The following is a 17469-nucleotide window of genomic DNA, read 5'->3' as shown; positions in this document are numbered from 1 at the left end:
ATAAGAAGGAGAAACGTATGCGTTACGGAATGAAAAACAGACAGAGATACCCAGAAGAGATTGGCGCCTAGATGGAACGAAAAAGAACCAGTAATTTCAAATGACCTTCAGAACGCCGGGTATATATCACTAGGCCACCCCTTCCCTTAAGAAATGAACAGGATACCACAGCATGCTGAGTATGTGGATCGAGAAAAAAAAAAAGAAAAGAAGATAATGCAATGATTTCCAGTACAGTATACTGGAAACGATATGTATGTTGCCCGTCTTCAGCCTCGGGATACTCCGCTCTCGAAGCTGAATCGAGGATTTCTCCGCTCGTCAACGAGGGTTTCTGGTATAGAAGTGACCGACTTCATGCTTATTGGACTGCCAAACCTCGGATATCGATCAAAGAAATCGGGTCCACTTGACCCTCTGGAACATGCGCTGCGCGGACTCGAAACTCGCGGCGGCCTATCCGCAAATGCTTCGGATGAAACGCTCGAGCGCACGCTCCTTGGACTCGTCACCCGAGGCGGGCTCATCATCCGAGCCTGCTTGTCGTATATCTCGGATGAGATGCTCGAACGCATGCTTCTGGGACTAGTCACCCGCGACGGACTCGTTATGCGCGCCTGTTTGTCATACACTTCCGATGAGACTCTCGGACGGGGACTCAGTGGGCTCCTCATTCGTGCGTTCTTGTCAGCAAAAGCTTCAGATGACATGCTCGATCGTCGACTCCGTGGACTCTTCGGACTGGTGGGTGTCTGCTTGTCACTTAATACAAGTGACGACGTGCTGGAACGCGGACTCTTTGGACTTCCGAATCTCGGGTACCGGTCGATGAAATCAGATCCCGCAGTTGATACAGGGGAAGGATCTCGCGGAATAGTCAGTTTGAGATTCATACGGCTATTCGTATTGGGTCCTGGTCTCGGTCCGTTCGGACGCGCACTTGGTGGACTCGCCAGTCTGGGCCGTTGCTGCTCAAACAGTTCTGGTGGAGGACTCCGCAGGCTTGTCACGTATGGACCAGACTGTGTCTGAGGATCTGCCTGTGGGTTCGCGATACTGCGGCTTCTGGCACGGCCACGCGGGTTGTCATGTTGAGGCGAGTCAGGCTTGGTGTGACCATTCGTCTGTGCTGGGTTCGGCGTGATATCGGAGACCGACCGTCGATGTGCTTGCGCATACTCGTTTAACTTGGGGATACTTTTTCGCCTTTCCTCAACACTAGGTATCTCAGCTGGACCGGGCTTCGCTATAGAATCTCTCCTCCGTCCATTCTCAGCCGGTGCATGATAGGACCTGCGTTGATCTTCCCTCCTTGTGTCCTTGGTAGTCGACGGGGGACTGGTGGACAGCGTCGGTTGACTCTTGCTTCCTTCACCTAGCATGGAGATGTCCGATCTTCTGTTCTCTAACTTCTCTAGTTTCTGCAGCTCGTCCAAGCTCATGACTGAAGCCAACAGGCCGGATGATCGTCTTTTCTCTCTCTTCCAGATCTCGTCCATCGTAGGCAATGTTGGGATTGGGGGAACTTCCTCCTTCACGCGTGGGGATCGCTGTCTGGCAGGAGAGCGAGACGGAGGCCTATCATAGCCGGGGGGTCCATGTCTCGTCTGGGGACGGGGGATCCGACATTCAGAAGCTGGTCTGGCACCTCCATAAGGATCTGACCTCGCCCTCGGTCTCGATCGAGGCAGCTCGACACTACGACTCGTGCGAGGTGTGTTATGCGCCCTTCGTGAGTCGAACGATGCGCGCTTGTCCGAAGGCCGGTCCGTTTTCAAGTCAGAAGAACTCTTGGAACCCCCAGTCTTCACCTCAAGAAGTAGGTTCTTGATTCCGTTCTTGAGCTGGCTGGTAGAGAAGCGACGCTTGCGCCGGGAGTCATCGTTTGCGTCTTCTTGGCGACCTCGACTCTTATGTCCCGCGGCCGTACCAGACGACGCAGGAGGCACACTGCCGGGGTTGAGATCGGCATAGAATCGAGGCGGACTGTTCTTCCCACTGCTGGGCGGACGAGGCGTTGAGCGTGATTTCTGCCCTGTTCTGAAGCGGCTCGTAGATCTGGCTCTGGATTCGCTCTCGCGACACAGGGTTGCGGCCTCTGCGGTCTCTCTCTCTTGCCGTCGACGAGACTCGCGTGATCTTGGAAGAGACAGGTCTCGCGGACGAGTTAACTCCGTGCTGAGTCTCTGGAATCGCGACGGACGGCGTACCGTCGCCTCGCCTCCAAACTCGCCCAGTTCCGGACTGCTCACTCGACGAAGCCCTTTGCCGTTGGTGGGGAGCGTATCGTCTGGACCTTTCTCGCGAGGACCACCGACGCTGATGCCCGAAGAGCGCCAATAGGGGTAGTGCTGCAAGGTCTGAGAACTGAAGGAGTCCCTCTTCATTGGTTCTGGGATCGACCAGATCGAGGTCGTAGAGCTGTAGCCAGAATCGGGCTTATCTCCAGCGCGGGACCGCCGCATGCGCCGCATGCCGTCCTGTACGGCGGGATCGCTGCCAGCAGTCCAGTCCAGCTTGGATCGACTCGTGCCCGGGGTGGAGATATCGCTATCGGTGAGGTGGATGCCCTCGTCCTCTACCTGTGCCGGAAACAGCGCACTGTGTCTAGGAAGCGTAGGAAGCGCGGGTGACTTCTCAAAGGAAAAAGGGCTGTCCGGGACCTCATCCTTCTCAGCTGCTTTTCCTTCGGCGAGCTGGGAGGAGATCCTCAGGAGTGACGGCGGGCTCGAGACGGTCTTCTGATGCCGGTTCCGGGGCGTGCTTGAACCCGAGGACTCCGGCTCAGCAGCAGGGCGAGCTTTGGGCTCGGCCCTCGAGCTCCCATTCGGAGGGGACTTGGGCTGTTCATCTGCATCCTGGTCAAACCGGGGAAAACGGGTGTCACTCTTGCGATATTCATCGCGGCTGCGGCTGGACTCACTCGAACGGTCACCAGGCCGCTTGGCTGGTGGTGTAGGGCCCTGTCTGAGAGAACGATCACTGGATGATGGAGAGGAGGTGCCATTGACGACCCGTAAAGACCCAAATCGGAGGGTTCCTAGCTGCGAATACTCATGCTCGTTCGGGGAGCATGCCCCGATGGGCTGGGAGAGATATTCTGGTTCGTAGAGCGGCCACTGCGACGTTCTTGATGCCTCGACCGAACAACTGCTGGCGTTCAGAAGGGGCTCCGAGTAGGAATGGCGATAACCGGCTTCCGGCTCCCTGGTTGCGAGACCCGGCGTGAGCAGGGACTTGCGGCGGATGAGCGAGAAGCGGTGGGCATCGACTGAGGAGAAATCCTGGTGATACTTGGCCTCCTCCGCGGGGCGTTCCTGGATGGCATGCTCGATGTCCTGGGGCTCAAACTGGTAGGAATGGATGCGCTGAGGCGGTGGCATACGCGATCGACTGGGTTCAGCCACGGAAGACCGCCGCACGGAGAAGTTGGAGGCCTGGGAGCTGGAGCGGGACAGCTGGCGGGAGGGCGCGGCGGCATCGCCAATGTACGACCAGCTCCTGTTTCCGCGGTCGACGGGCGTCCGCGGCGGAGCGTTGAAGCTGACGACCGAATAGGAAGGGAACGACTGCACCCGCCGGTGTCCGCGCTCGTCGTTATTATTATTATCATTGGCGGAATCCCGCACAATGTCCGGAGCGGAATTCCTCATCCACGGGTCCCGCCAGTCCAGCGGAGCCTCTCTGCGCGGCGCTTCTGTGTTGGAAACATTGGCTTTCATCGCGCTCGACGACGAATTGCTCCGCGGCGGTTTGGACAGCCGGTTGGACGGCCGCCGTTGTTGACGCTGGCTGCGTTCCGGTGGCCACTGGGTCGACTGAGAGCCTCCCATGATGGATGATGAACCACTGGGGGGTAAAGACTGGGGGGGAGAGAAACGGTCAAGGGGGATATTGCCAAACCAGGGCCTACTGCCCTTTCTGTCCCGTGTACATGAGATGGGAAATAATGGATGGAACGAGAGATGATGCAACACGTGTCTGGCACCGGTGATGGGTTCGTCAGAAGTGTAGAAATTGGCACAAAGGAAAAGAAAACGACCCTCTTTTTTTTCTGGTTTCTTGTTTCTTGTTTCTGTTCTTGCAACGTAGATAGGCCCTTGTATGACCTGCAGCGTGGGATTATCCCAATCTCGACCTGTGCTGCCCGGTCCGGTCCTCTCTCTCTCTCTCTGTTCTCGACCTATCCTGACCTGGCCCAACTTCCTGGCCGCAGTCTCCGCTGGGGGAATTCTGGTGGACAAAACACTGAGAGGAGGAGGAGCAAGAAGAGAGAGGAATTGAAGTAGTTGTCGTGAAGAGTCGGTCGACAACAACTGCGGATCGGCCTGGAGACAACACGACTGGATCGGAGAGAACAGCTAAGGATGCAACTAACCAGGGATTGCAGGTTTCAGCGTGAGGGGGCGCGCGCATGAAGGACTAAAAAAGCCATCTAGAGCATCTCTACCGGCGCAGTCCCTTGACGATTAAGTATTATCGCGACCGACAACCCGACCGACCCGAACCCATGCATGCGGAGGGGGTGGATGAGCCATGGCCGATCCCTTGTGCGATCGAAGACGGCAAACCGTTTTTTGCTTGGATTTCTGCAATGGACACAATGGACATTGTTCTGCGCCCCTTGTTTGGGGAGAGCCGTGATGTCTCGGGATACATCTCATTGTTGATGGTGGATGGGATGATTAGATGGATGAGTTGCTACTGCGGGATCATGTCCGCAAACAGCAAAATGATAATAATAATACCCATCATGATAATAATGATACGAACTAATCAATTCAACCCACTAATCAAGTAATTAACTAATTAACCAACTAACTAACTAAACAGACCCTGTTTGGATTCTGAGACAAGCAAAAATGCCAGCGAAACGGACCGGGATTGGCCTGCTCCCAATGATTGGCCGGGAATGTCTGGCCACTTGCCGCATCCGACGCGAAAACAGGAATTGCGAGATTGAGGAGAGATTGAGGAGATTGACCACAATGGGGATGATTTACTACCGTGGAAGCCGAACCATTATACTCTCGGGGAGCGGGAGGAAGAAACAAGAAACCACGCGTCAGACGAGACAATTCCTAGACCGCCACATCTCGAATCAAATGGGTTGGGATCGGATGGGATAGGATAAGATAGGATGGGATGGGATGGGATGGATGGATGGAGGCAGCGTGAGCGGTGACGCTTGCGGCGGGTAGATAGGTTGATCTGATTAAGAGTCTTCTACTCAAGACAGGGAGAGTGTTGTTTGACTATCTTAGCAATCCAGCTTGAGCTTTAGCTCGAGCTGATCCAGCTGGGATACTCAGTTCCCAAGCAGTCTAGTCTCCTCTAGATAGCTGTTGTCGAGCCACCTATCAAGCATTGATGGTATCCAGCTAACTCGTGCGTCTGCAGCTGCACCCAGTTCGTCCAGTCTGATGATAACTAGTGATACATCCTATCTACCTCAATGCACTCGGTGTACTATACTTATCATTGCAGCATGGTGCAGCACAGTGCAGCACAGCACATCGCGCACATGGATGTACTCTACATGACAAGAGATAGTCTCTCCTCCTCGTCCTATCAGCAGCACAGAAGCACAACAAGCTATGTCGATCCCACAGTGGGTATCTATCGCCATCCTCCAGGCTCCGGCATCCTAATTGACCAAAATACTCTTTCTCTCCAGCAGATCAATGGAACAATTGTGAACAGCAGTTCGAGTTCATCATCCTTCACGGGGAACCAGAAAGCATGATAATAAAAATAATAATATCACTCTGTTTTAACCGCTCAATGAATGAATTTAGGTAGAGCCGCGCTGATCATCCTCCGCCAAGCGGGCTCCATCTCTTTTTCTCTCTCTCTCTCTCTCTCCCTCCCTTTCTTCTAAGTTCTTCCCCTCCAGCCCCGCCCAAACACGCTCCCGCCAACATACCGATGGCCTCGATGCGTCCAGTCTCAAGCAACAACATCTAGCTGCCTGTCGATCAGACTATCCGAATTCGCCAATCAGTCTGTGCTCTGGAGGTTTCGAGCTTAGCTTGACTTAGCTTCTTGCTGGCCTAGATCAATCAAGGTAAGCCGTGCATTCTTTTTCCGATGCCGTGATTGACACGACCTTTCTTTTCTTCCTGCGGTTTCTATTATCGGTCGGGATTGAACCATCCCTCACGGAGACTTGCATCTCTCATTTCCCCCCCGAAGAAAGCTCTAACTGGTTATCGGGAGGGGTAAATATCCCGATCGCGAATTGCGATAATTCTGACAGGATGATACGAAATATGAACATCTATCTGTCTTGTTGTATCTTTCCAGTTATCTACAGTCTAATAGTTAATTCTCGTTATCGTCGTGATTATTTATCAGAGACATGAACTTTTTTGAACTAACCACCTGGAACTAGATCTAAACGTGCAAGATTATTATTATTAAAGAATCAACGAGTCCGCTACAAAAAACCACATCTCAACTGCACTTTTCTCGACACCTTATCGATTGACCCCTCAATCTATCTATCGTAATCCCCTACCTCAAACTGCAGGCCTATTATTATTTTACCTATCAAACCACCCACACAAGCTAGTTACTAAAGCTACATACGTACCATATCTAGGTAAATCTTTCTTAGCTTCGCCTCGTTTAAGCACACACACTAACTACGTACTCCTCCGTTTGAACTTTTTAGTAAAAAGTTAATAGTGGCCGCAGCAAGAAAGGGGGATACTACCACAGCTACAGCTACTATCTTTACCCCCCTGTCATGTTGTCGGATTTCCCGTTTCTGACGCCTGCCGAGTTCGATACTGCCTGCCGCGTCTTCGTTGGCCGAGTCCATGCATTCGGATCTCCGGAGGTGCTGGGGTGGACGTCGGTTCGTTGGCAGGACCGGCATCATGGCCCGTACCAGGTAAGTAGATCTCCTTGGCTTTTCCCTGCGAGTATGGCCTTTCTACATCTACATGCATGTCAAGAGCGGGATAGACGAAGGAGTTATTGCATTATATTGACCATGTCGTCTCCGGTGGGTGCGGGGGAATTATAGCATAACGCATCGTCCATTTTGAAGATATCAAAGGCCCTGGCCCCGATCGACACCTCAAATCAGGCTGACCCGCAACGTGCTGAGGACGAACTGCCAACGGACCAGGTGGAAGAGGATGATAACGTCCGTAAAAACAAACCATGCGGGGGCCAAGAACCCTTTCCTTTCTTCTTTTCCTTTCCCTCCCCCCAGCCAGCCCAGTCAGGATCGACATCTGATAACTTATGGTAGGAAGCCTTGATTCGTCCCGCATATCGCGCGCCTCGCATCGAGATAGAGTACAGCATCGTGCGTTCGCCCACGTATCAAGTCCCCGTGCTGTATTTCACCTGGCGCCATGCCCCTCCTGCCGGTCCCCGCGGCATCGACGCTGTCTACACTTATCTAGTGCCCGACCAATATAAGGATGAGCTTCAAGCAGTAGGCGTCCTGGGCGCCATCAGCATGGGGGTAAAAAGTCCCCCGATATCTTTGCCACCTCCGCCCGAACCTTTTCCATGAGCTCACACACAGATTCCCAGGATCATCCGGAGACGGGTACTCCGGCGTATTTTGTGCACCCGTGCAATACGGCCGACGCGCTCACACAGATAGCGGACGGCAAAAACTTGGATCCCGAGTCATATCTGCTCCTCTGGTTCGGCTTGGTTGGCAACTGCGTCAACCTTCATCTTCCACGTGAGCTCCTTGCCAGTGATAATAGGCAGCATCCTTGAAAAAACGCGTACATTTCGACGACAGGTCAAGTGACTCTGGCAAGAAAAAAAGATGCTCGCTCGTCACCTGCCAGCAGAAGACATAAGGATAATGGTGATACGCTTAGTCCTCATCGGATGACGCATCCATCGACACATCACTTTCTTCCTCCATGGGAGCTTCTCCTTCGCTCTCCTCTTCCTCCTCCTCACGGGGACGCTTAACACCCTGCGGTGGGTGCTCTCCATTAGCTCCTTCAGCCGGTTTCGCAGATACTGCAGTTCCAGGAGGCGCATTGAAGATGGACTTTTGAAGATCAGTAGAGACACCAGCAGGAGCCTGGGAGATCGGGCCGACGTAGGTGCCTCGAAGCTTCGCGATTACGTTCGAACTGCCCTTAGCATAGACAATTTTCTGCAATCACGGGTGGTCAGCATAACGAAAGCTGAATTCTCCGAATACGAGGACGTACCATTTCCTTGCCAAAGAAATCAAATCCCTGAAGAGCCCGCAAGGCCTGCGTACTCGACTGCACGTCTCGGAACACGATGTGAGCCTGTCCCCGCATCTTGGCCGTCTTCATCGCAACCACGTCGAGCACGGTACCGTAGGAGGAGAAAAGGGTATAGAGGGAGAGACGCAGGTCTGGTTTCCTCAACTTGTCTGGAAGGTTTTGTACGTATAGACTGCTTCACTGTCAGTGATTCTGCTCGTTATAACCATCGGGGCCGTAAGTTCGTAACTGACGTTTGATTTGGAGCTCCGACCGAGGGAGGCTTGCCCGGTGGGCCATTGCGAGTAGACAGGGACTTCGTAGCCATTGTTGTGACCTGAAGAAGGGTATACACTACTGTGCAGAGATGTAGAGTGCAACAGATGGAACTGTCCCTGCCGTGGTGCGCAACGCGAAGAAAAGGGAGCGATGACCTGCCATTGACGGTTGGCGTCGTTGATTTTGGAGCTGTGTATGTAAGCACGTGACATGCTGACATAAACGGCCTTCCGGCGTCATCAGAGCCCCGCGAACTCCTGATCCCATCGCAACCAGCAACATCTCAGGACAGCGACAGTAGAGAGCTCCTCCTGTCGCAGCAAACATATAACATCCATCATGGCGGCTCCCGAAGTTCACCACCTCTTCCACAACCCAATTGCGGACCATTCCTTCTCGTCGGACAAGCAGACGCTGGCCGTTGCGCGGGACAACAACGTGGAACTATACCAGGCAGCCGGCGGAAAGTTCACTCTGAAAGATGAGCTGAAGGGTCACGAAAAGCTGGTGACAAGTGTTGATATCGCTCCCAACGGCGGTCGAATTGTCACCTGTTCCCAGGGTAGGTTCTCGGTCAAGCCTATCCTCAATTGAGATACGTGTTGCTCACGACCTGTTCCATAGACCGAAACGCCTACGTCTGGGAACGCACCCCAACGGGCTGGAAGCCTACTCTGGTGCTGCTCCGTATCAACCGTGCCGCCACCTTTGTCCGCTGGTCGCCCTCTGAGCAGAAGTTCGCCGTCGGGTCGGGAGCTCGCGTGATCGCCGTCTGCTACTTCGAGGAGGAGAACGACTGGTGGGTTTCCAAGCACCTGAAGAAGCCAATTCGCAGCACCATCACGACGCTGGCATGGCACCCGAACTCGGTTCTGTTGGCTGCTGGTTCGACGGACTCTCACGCTCGAGTCTTCTCCGCTTTCATTAAGGGTGTGGATGAGCGCCCTCCCCCCAGCGCATGGGGCGAGCGTCTCCCCTTCAACACCATCTGTGGAGAGTTCCTGAATGACTCTGCTGGCTGGGTTCACGGAGTGAGCTTCTCCCCAAGCGGTGACGCTCTCGCCTTTGTGTCCCACGACAGCAGCGTGACCGTTGTCTATCCCAGCGCCCCCGAGCAGCCTCCCAGGGCGATGTTGAACGTCACCACCCGTCTTCTGCCATTCAACAGCTTGATCTGGAACGGCGAGAATGAGATCGTCGCCGCTGGTCACGTAAGTCTTTCCTCAGAGCTGCCCTTTCTCGTTGTTATTAACAAATCTCGTAGGATTGTGAGGCCTTCCGCTTCCGTGGAAACGAGAGCGGCTGGGAACTTGTTGGTTCCGTCGAGACGAAGAAGAGACCGGGCGCCGGTGGTGCCCGCGAGGAGTCCGCCCTTAACATGTTCCGTCAGATGGACCTGAAGGGACAGACGCAGGATGACACTCAGCTCCAGACGGTCCACCAGAACACCATCAGCACGATCCGTGTCTATGAAGAGGCTGGTGGAGTTGTCCGCAAGTTCAGCAGTAAGTATCCGGAAGTTTCTCTTGTTGTATCATGTTGCTAATTTACTTTGCAGCGAGCGGCGTGGACGGCAGAGTCGTTATCTGGTCCATCTAAGCGTAATTCTTGGACTATGTACTTTGGGAACGGCACTCTGACAGTAGGCCTTTCAGTAGACCTTTCACTGTATATAGCCTCTTTATTAATCACGAAATAGACAGTAACCTGGAACTTTCGACCGACAGCCCCCTGATTAAGATATATATATATATATATATATATATTAGAAGTAGAGCTTGGCATCGTTCGAGTCGCCACGATGGGTATTTTCTCATGAAGACTTGTAAATCGCGAGCAGCTACGAAATGCCTGGTCTCAATTATAGCTCAGAAGTAAGCTGTCTGATCATGATGGGAGTGCTTCTATACCATAGTATTGACTAACTCCCCCAGCCTATCGGAGGTCCACTTACCCCGGATTCTACAGTGGTCCGTGAGTTTCTCAACGTCACGCGCCAACATGTTAACATCACCAGATCACCGCCCTTCTTTCCCCCCTGCTTTTGGCCTCATCTCTCATCATCTCCCCGTCCGCACCTCACTCGAGCGAGGGAATTGGACAGGATGCGTCTGGCCTCCTCCACTCACCTCCGTTCGCGATGAAGGCCTTTGGCATCGCATGTCTTTACTACTCCCTCTTTTCTCTCACAGGACTGGTAGGCTGTACGGTCCTTCCAGGAAACCCGCACAATGATCGTCGAGTGAGCCCTGGTCTTTTCGAATCCCTAGATGAACTGGCCCGGGTCGTGGATATCTCATACTGCGTCGGCGTCACAGGGACGGGTATTCAGAAACCATTCGAATGTCTGAGTCGATGTGATGAGTTTAAGGGATTTGAATTGGTTACGGTATGGATCTTAAATAGATTCTATATTCCTTTGTCTTTTTCACTCGAGTCAATCTAGTTCAATGAATGCGAATACTGACGTTAGTTATTCTCTTCAGACATGGAATACCGGTCCCCTCATCTCCGACTCATGCGGCTACATCGCCCTCTCTCATCCACCGCATGAGAAACGGATCATTGTCGCTTTTCGCGGCACGTACTCGATTACAAATACTATCATCGACCTCTCTGCCGTTCCGCAGGTGTACGTCCCATATCCGGGCCCCGACGACGGCAACGATGACGACGGGGATGACGCAGGAGATCGCGACAAATGCTCCAATTGCACTGTACATGCCGGTTTCCTCACCTCGTGGAAGACCGCACGTACCACTGTCATTCCACATGTGAAGGATGCTCTGGCGCAGTATCCTGATTACAAGGTCGTGCTGGTAGGACACTCCCTAGGCGGCGCGGTAGCGGCCTTAGCAGGACTGGAAATGCAGGTTCGTGGGTGGAACCCGCAGGTGACGACGTTTGGAGAGCCCAGAATCGGAAACGAAGCGCTGGCGTCATTTCTGGATGAAAAGTTCAATCTCACGGGACCGGGGAGCAGCAGTGGGGGACCAAAAAGCCGTTATATATCTATGAACGATATGATTCTCCGGGACGGAGACGAAGATATTCAATTCCGTCGAGTTACGCATATCAATGATCCCGTTCCTCTCCTCCCGCTCGAGGAATGGGGATACAAGATGCACGCTGGTGAAATCTATATTTCAAAAATGGACCTTCCTCCCTCAGTCTCGGACCTGCAACATTGCAATGGGGACCATGATCCGCATTGTATCGTCGAGTCCGAACTATCCTCCTCCACAATACCGTCTGTGATCGACGGTCTCTCACCGTTCTTACGCCGAAATCCAAAATCAAACATCAGCCCCATCCAGCAATCACCCCTATCCTTAATCGACGCGGAGTCGAACCTAGACGAATCCTCCGACAAATTCAGAACAAAATGGTCCCTCCTCCCCGCGCGATACCGTCTATGGGAACTCTTCCTTTCACACAGAGACTACTTCTATCGTCTCGGCCTATGTGTCCCCGGCGGCGACCCAAGTAAATTTCGAGGATGGGAAGAAAACGAAAAGTAAAAAAAAAATTCAAGCAATATGGATAAAGCCAGAAAAAAAACTCGGACAATAATAATTCTTGCTCTTCCGTTTAACATCGAGTAAGGCGGCGGGAAAAAAAAAAAGGAAATTCGACACCAGTCGGATTTGAACCGACGCCTCCGAAGAGAACAGATTTCTAATCTGTCGCCTTAGACCACTCGGCCATAGTGTCTTGTCATGTGATATGAGGATGTGCATACATTGATTCATCAAATCTTAATTTTCGTTTTTTAATTTACTGAATGTCTTTTTTTGCCCTGGGCGTTGGTTGGTTGGGAGATCGGACGGTTAATGGGATGGAATAATAATGGGTGTGGTCGTTGCTTGCTGCTTATTATACCCGATAAGTATTAGTTAAGAGTACTAGTTAAGTAACTAATAATTGATAATAACTATACCAAGATTTGAATGGAGAAAAGTAGTATGTTTATACTATTCATAAGTATCCTCAAGAAAGAAAACAAAAGAATTATATCCGAGACGGAATGGAGGGCCAGCCTGTTAAAAGTCCAAACATGCCAAGAAAAAGAAAAAAGAACAGTATATCGGGGAAATAGATATGCAGGATGAAGTAGGGAAAAAAAGGGTTAGCTGGAAAAAAAAAGGAAGTACGCTATGATATGATGAGGTCCTCATTACCGGCCGAATTCCAGACTAGGCACAACAACAGGTCCGTACTTGACCACGTTTGCGTACGCTCCATCTCCCTGAACCATAAAGTCCGCAGCAAGGCTGAGCTTTCCGCCTCCACGGCCCATGTCGGTAGGACCGTACGTGGCATTCACAACCTCAGGGTCATATGCCACGATTGCTACGTAGTTTCTGCGACCCATGAGCCGGCGATGGTCGCGTGGCTGGCCGTTGACATCCACCTTGAAGATCTCCAGCATGTCCTCTTTGGTGTCGGTGGGTTCAGAGGGAGTGGAACGGTGGCCGTTCGCCGGGATGTATAAGGGTTTGTTGTTGTGGAGCATTTTGATGATGTAGGATGGTGCCGGGACATTAACAACGGACGAAGAGATGAGTTGATACATGGTTTTGTGGTCTGACGGCCTCGTCGGGTCATGGACTATTCCTGCACCGCATGTACCGACGGCCCCCGAGACGAAAGTCATGCGGATACCTTTCTGCTTGGCGATGCCCTGTAGAGTCCGAATGAGATATGTCCGTTCGAGATCCTGCAGCACATATAAGTAAATATTCATAAAGAGAGAGAGAGAGAGAGAAGGGTGCTGTCTGATCATACCTTAGAATCGTGCGTCCATTGGTCCCTCAGCTCATCTAGGAACTCAACGTCACCGAAAGGATTCAAAATCCCGCCCATCAAGCCGGTCTTTCCAACAGCACGCTTGATAGATTCGAACCCAGAACCAACAGCTTCCTTTGCTCCCACTACCCCAGCAACGGAGCTGGTCACCTTGCCCAGAACATTATAGGCACCGGTTACTGCCTTCTTTCCGGTAGCAAAGGTGTGAGCGACTTGCTCAACAGTCTCGAGTCTAGGATAGATGAGAGGTACGGGAATCATCCAGATACAGTGCTGCACACTTGCCGGAAGCGTCGCTACCTTCGGGAACAGCCCCTGGTAAGTTGGTCCTGCCAGGACCTGATGCGGGTTTCTTTCAGACCGACAATCCGGACCGACAACGACGACTGCTGGGCCAAGATACTTGATGAAATGCCAGCCAGTCCCCGTTATGGTGAAGAGATCAGTATCGTCACTGGCATTGCGCAGAATCTCAAGCGTCGTGTGATGCTGGAAGAGGAGGTACATCTCAATGGAGATCCGTCCGATGTTCTTGAACATGTTTGAAAATTGCATGTATTCCGGGTATGACCCGAAGCCATCGAATCTGAGTTAAGTTAATACAATGTTGGAACGCAATAGACCCTTCGGACGCGTCAAAGATATACTTACATGTCGTGATCGTCAATCTGCAGAATATGAGGAATCTGTGCAAAGGCTTCCCTCAAATATGGTTGATCAAAGTGGCTGGTATAGTAGTGGAAGTAGGCGTGTGAGACATCTTCCTCGTGGGCAGCGGTCCAGGGCGCATTTTTTCTAGCTTCCTTACCCCTCATTGCGAGCCACTGCTTGAGACAGGGCAATTCCTTCCATATCCTGTCTGCGAAGACCTGACCACCCAGGCCTAGTTGCGCGTGGAATCCCCCAATTTCCGCATGCTTCTGCATGATATCCTTCCACATGAAGCTGATGCCACCAAGGCGAGATCTTTCGTTTGCATTAACATGAAGCCCAAAGTCATTCCCAGAAGTTGCAATGAACCGCCAATTCGTCTCATGACGTCCTGCGACCAAGAATTCGTACCGAGTGCAACCAAGGTGGGAGGTCACGGCATAAGTCCATTTTGCCGGTCCAGTCTCTTCCATCTTCAGGTCGACTTCGTACTTGTAGAAGGCCCATCGCTGGTGAACGGCGATTTTAGCTGGTTTCAGCTGCCGCGGGTTAGGCGAGAGATCAACACTTTGGTGGATATGGATGGTAGGAGGCTGAGGGGCATCAGTGACCAGAAGAATGGAACCCAGCCAGAGACCTCGCTCCAGATCCATGTTGGTGTATCGAAGATATGGACCAAAGTAAACACCATTCGTCGGAGCAATTCGGTACAAATCGACGCCACTCGTCGGTGGCGGCCCTGTGAAACCGCCAGCTGGCGAATTCAAGCTCATAACACTGGCTTCGTAGCCAGGAGTTAACGGCATACCCGGTGAAGCCAGCGGCTTCCCGCCGAACGTTGACAAGCCGGGAGACGTCAACGCATGGCCACCGTACACACTGCCAACCGGTGACAGCGGTGCGTCGTTCAAGTTCAGGGGCGTCGGTCCCTTAGGGAACTCCCATTGAGTAGACTGCGTCGGAAGATGGATGTAATAGTACTGTCCAGAGTTTTGATCCAGATGCGCGATCCAACCTTCTGGCAACGGAGGCGGCGATGCAGGTGGAATTCCTGATGGCGCTGGTGACGCATTGGCTTGAGTCTGCTGCACCCCGTGTTGTCCATTCTGGACGTTCTGCTGCTGAGGTGATGTTGCAGGTTGTTGCTGTCTTGGATCATTGGCATATGCAGGATGGCTCAGCGTAGAGGGCGCCGGCGTGGATGCAGCGGCCGAAGGTCCCGGAGACGCCAAGGCAGGATGCCCTACAGGCTGTGCCGGTTGCACTGACTCTGGCCTCTGTTTGTCGTTTGGATATGCCTGAGTTGCATTTGCACCAGATACACTAGAGTAAGCAGGCGGAGGCGAATGGCTGATACTCATCCTCTGGAAGTCCTGTTCCAGGGCATTTGGAGGAACCCTACTTGGCTGCGAGCTTCCTCCATTTTGGACTGGATGAGTAGGCTGAGAGACTGGAGGAGGTGAAGAGACGGTGTGAGGAGAGATCACTTGGCTGGGGCCTTGATAAACTGTCGGAGGACCATGGGGTTGACTGCCCGGCAGCTCAGTAGGAGTCCATGGCCGCTGAACCGCCTGCGGCATCCTCTGCTGCTGGCCTGCATACTGTTCAGCTCGTCTCTGTGCAGCCGCATTGTGAGCTTGAAGACTTGTCAGAGTCGAGGTACCAGCGATCCCAGCAGCTGCATAACGTGCTTCGATATCGTTTCCGGGCTGCTGCTCCGGTCCGACAACTGGCGTCTCCGGCGGGGGCGGAGAACCACGCTGTGCGCGTGTCGTCGAAATTGACGCTGTTGAACCGAGTCTATTGATAGAGCTAGGATTGGTGGGACGCAGACCTCCCTGAGCATTTCCAGACGCTCCAGGAGGCGGGAAGTAGTGCTGAGTATAAGCCGGATATGCGTTTACATCTGGTTGTGCGCCACTGCCCGGGGCGACCGGCGCCCGCTGCGGGTTTCTCTGGAATAAGTCCTCTTTCTCGGGAATATCAGGTCCTGGGGAGTCTGGCAATGGTTTTGGCACGGTTCCCCGTCTTTCCGCCAATGTAGGCGTTTTGGACTCCCGTCCATCGTGCGGCCGCAGAGCCACTGGGTAATTCGCCGGCCTGACTTCTGAAGAATGAGGAGTGCCAGCTCGTCCACCGTCCGGGTATGGTAACTGCGGACTGGAGCTGCTTGGACGCATCTGCTGCGGCTGTGGTCGATCGTCAGGGTACGGGAGGGGGCTAGACGAGTACGAGGTCGTCGCACCAGGCTGCTGAGCTGCTGCTGAGCTTGGAGACGAAGAATCACCTCTCTTGCTGATGCGTAGAGGCTCAACACGGGGAGTCCCAGGGCCCGAGGAGCTACTCAGGAACAATTCGTCGTCCGGTCTGCCATGATGACCGCCGGTGACACTCATGTCGCCGGATTGAATCGATTCGATACCGCGTTCCTGTCACGACACCGGCCACAGCAAATTGACACAGGAGATGGTTTATTTTTAGAAATCCAGACGATCCGATCAGACACAGTCAAGGGGCTTCAAGCGCTGGGGATGTGGTGGCCGGTCCAACTGATTGACGATGATAGCAACCAGCAGCGCGAATGAGGGGTAAACGGAGTCGCCGAGGGGTCAACGACCGACGCTCGCATGCGACAGAAACTCAACGCAGAAGGGGGGGTATCTTTGAATCCACTGGCTGCAAGGGAGGACTTTAAAAAAATAAGACAGGTGCACAGAGATGAAGTCAGAAACAAGAGAAAGAGATCAGGAGGTCATAGAGCCGATCACAGACGGCCTGGGCTGTGCTACGCGCCCGTTGAAGCATCCAGGAATCAATCAATCAATCGATCAACTCCTAATCCCCTCGATAGCCGCCGAGGGGGTTGTGAAGAGCGCGATTATGCGCCATCATTGGCTGCTCGTGCAGAAACGACGCCATGAGCGACGATGCTTGGAACTAGTGTGCCATTGCGCTGATTCGTCCTTTCTTGGCCTCCCTGGTTATCCTGGCGCGAGGAGAAGCTATCTTCAGCCTTGTCAGCTCAGCTCAGCCCAGAGAAGAGAAGAGGGGAGACGAGAGGACGAGACGAGAGATGATGCGAGGGGGAAGTGAGCAGGAAAGTCTGATCTGACCAGGATTGCTCTTTTCTTGGGAGCATTTAGCGACCAAGAACTTAGAAGTGAAGTTAACTTTATGTGAATTGACTTACAGCAAGTATGGCTCTTATCAGGAAATAGTCTCCGTCGATCCCTTTGTCTTTGCTTCGAATTCTATAACTAGTTAGTCTTTGAGTAACTGACTATGGTATTATACACCTTCAGGCATGGAGATCATCACGGTCGAGGCAAGGCACAAAACGCTGAAATAACTCACAACTCATAACCAGTTCTTGTTTTCTATGAACCATAGTTCTTGTTCTTGACAAGAAACGGTTATTTGAACGTGTCACATCCCCGCCAAGAATGACATCGGAGGTAAATTTACTCGAGATGAACAATGCAAGGGGTAAAGCCGTTTACCTGGCTGT

At 52.7% G+C, this 17469-nt stretch overlaps 6 protein-coding genes and 1 non-coding gene across 7 annotated transcripts; 3 read left to right on the top strand and 4 right to left on the bottom strand.

Annotated features, from left to right (window-relative positions):
* Window positions 1-269: 269 nt before the first annotated feature.
* On the bottom strand, window positions 270-3833 carry C8Q69DRAFT_442501 (hypothetical protein; the record flags this gene model as incomplete). The annotated part of the gene is made up of 1 exon (XM_028628841.1): window positions 270-3833. The coding sequence occupies one exon, from the start codon at window positions 3831-3833 to the stop codon at window positions 270-272; it is 3564 nt and encodes a 1187-aa protein (XP_028487989.1).
* A 2918-nt stretch (window positions 3834-6751) lies between these two features.
* On the top strand, window positions 6752-8203 carry C8Q69DRAFT_517320 (autophagy-related protein Atg10; the record flags this gene model as incomplete). The annotated part of the gene is made up of 4 exons (XM_028633412.1): window positions 6752-6898; window positions 7034-7156; window positions 7265-7483; window positions 7555-8203. 4 exons carry the CDS (start codon window positions 6752-6754, stop codon window positions 7747-7749), a joined length of 684 nt encoding a protein of 227 aa, XP_028487988.1. The 3' UTR covers window positions 7750-8203.
* C8Q69DRAFT_442500 (hypothetical protein) lies at window positions 7853-8550 on the bottom strand (the record flags this gene model as incomplete). Its single annotated transcript, XM_028628840.1, has 3 exons — window positions 7853-8143; window positions 8202-8415; window positions 8477-8550. The coding sequence occupies 3 exons, from the start codon at window positions 8548-8550 to the stop codon at window positions 7853-7855; spliced, it is 579 nt and encodes a 192-aa protein (XP_028487987.1).
* A 279-nt stretch (window positions 8551-8829) lies between these two features.
* On the top strand, window positions 8830-10494 carry C8Q69DRAFT_167688 (WD40-repeat-containing domain protein). Its single transcript, XM_028625731.1, has 6 exons — window positions 8830-9063; window positions 9126-9712; window positions 9766-10006; window positions 10060-10143; window positions 10201-10375; window positions 10436-10494. Exons 1-4 carry the CDS (start codon window positions 8841-8843, stop codon window positions 10098-10100), a joined length of 1092 nt encoding a protein of 363 aa, XP_028487986.1. The 5' UTR covers window positions 8830-8840; the 3' UTR covers window positions 10101-10143; window positions 10201-10375; window positions 10436-10494.
* Window positions 10495-10498: 4 nt separating this feature from the next.
* C8Q69DRAFT_458645 (putative extracellular triacylglycerol lipase) lies at window positions 10499-12439 on the top strand. Its single transcript, XM_028630005.1, has 2 exons — window positions 10499-10890; window positions 10988-12439. The coding sequence occupies exons 1-2, from the start codon at window positions 10642-10644 to the stop codon at window positions 12020-12022; spliced, it is 1284 nt and encodes a 427-aa protein (XP_028487985.1). The 5' UTR covers window positions 10499-10641; the 3' UTR covers window positions 12023-12439.
* Window positions 12134-12215, bottom strand: C8Q69DRAFT_t34. The gene has a single exon. It is a non-coding gene; the product is annotated as a tRNA-Ser (tRNA).
* Window positions 12351-16518, bottom strand: C8Q69DRAFT_167628 (WW domain protein). The gene is made up of 3 exons (XM_028625730.1): window positions 13962-16518; window positions 13290-13896; window positions 12351-13221 (listed from the first exon to the last, which is right to left on the bottom strand). Exons 1-3 carry the CDS (start codon window positions 16355-16357, stop codon window positions 12679-12681), a joined length of 3546 nt encoding a protein of 1181 aa, XP_028487984.1. The 5' UTR covers window positions 16358-16518; the 3' UTR covers window positions 12351-12678.
* Window positions 16519-17469: the final 951 nt, after the last annotated feature.

The sequence above is a fragment of the Paecilomyces variotii genome (assembly GCF_004022145.1).
Source record: "Paecilomyces variotii strain CBS 101075 chromosome Unknown C8Q69scaffold_2, whole genome shotgun sequence".
Classification (NCBI taxonomy): domain Eukaryota; kingdom Fungi; phylum Ascomycota; class Eurotiomycetes; order Eurotiales; family Thermoascaceae; genus Paecilomyces; species Paecilomyces variotii.
Note: the sequence above shows the minus strand (reverse complement) of the source record. Positions and strands in the feature narration are given on the sequence as shown.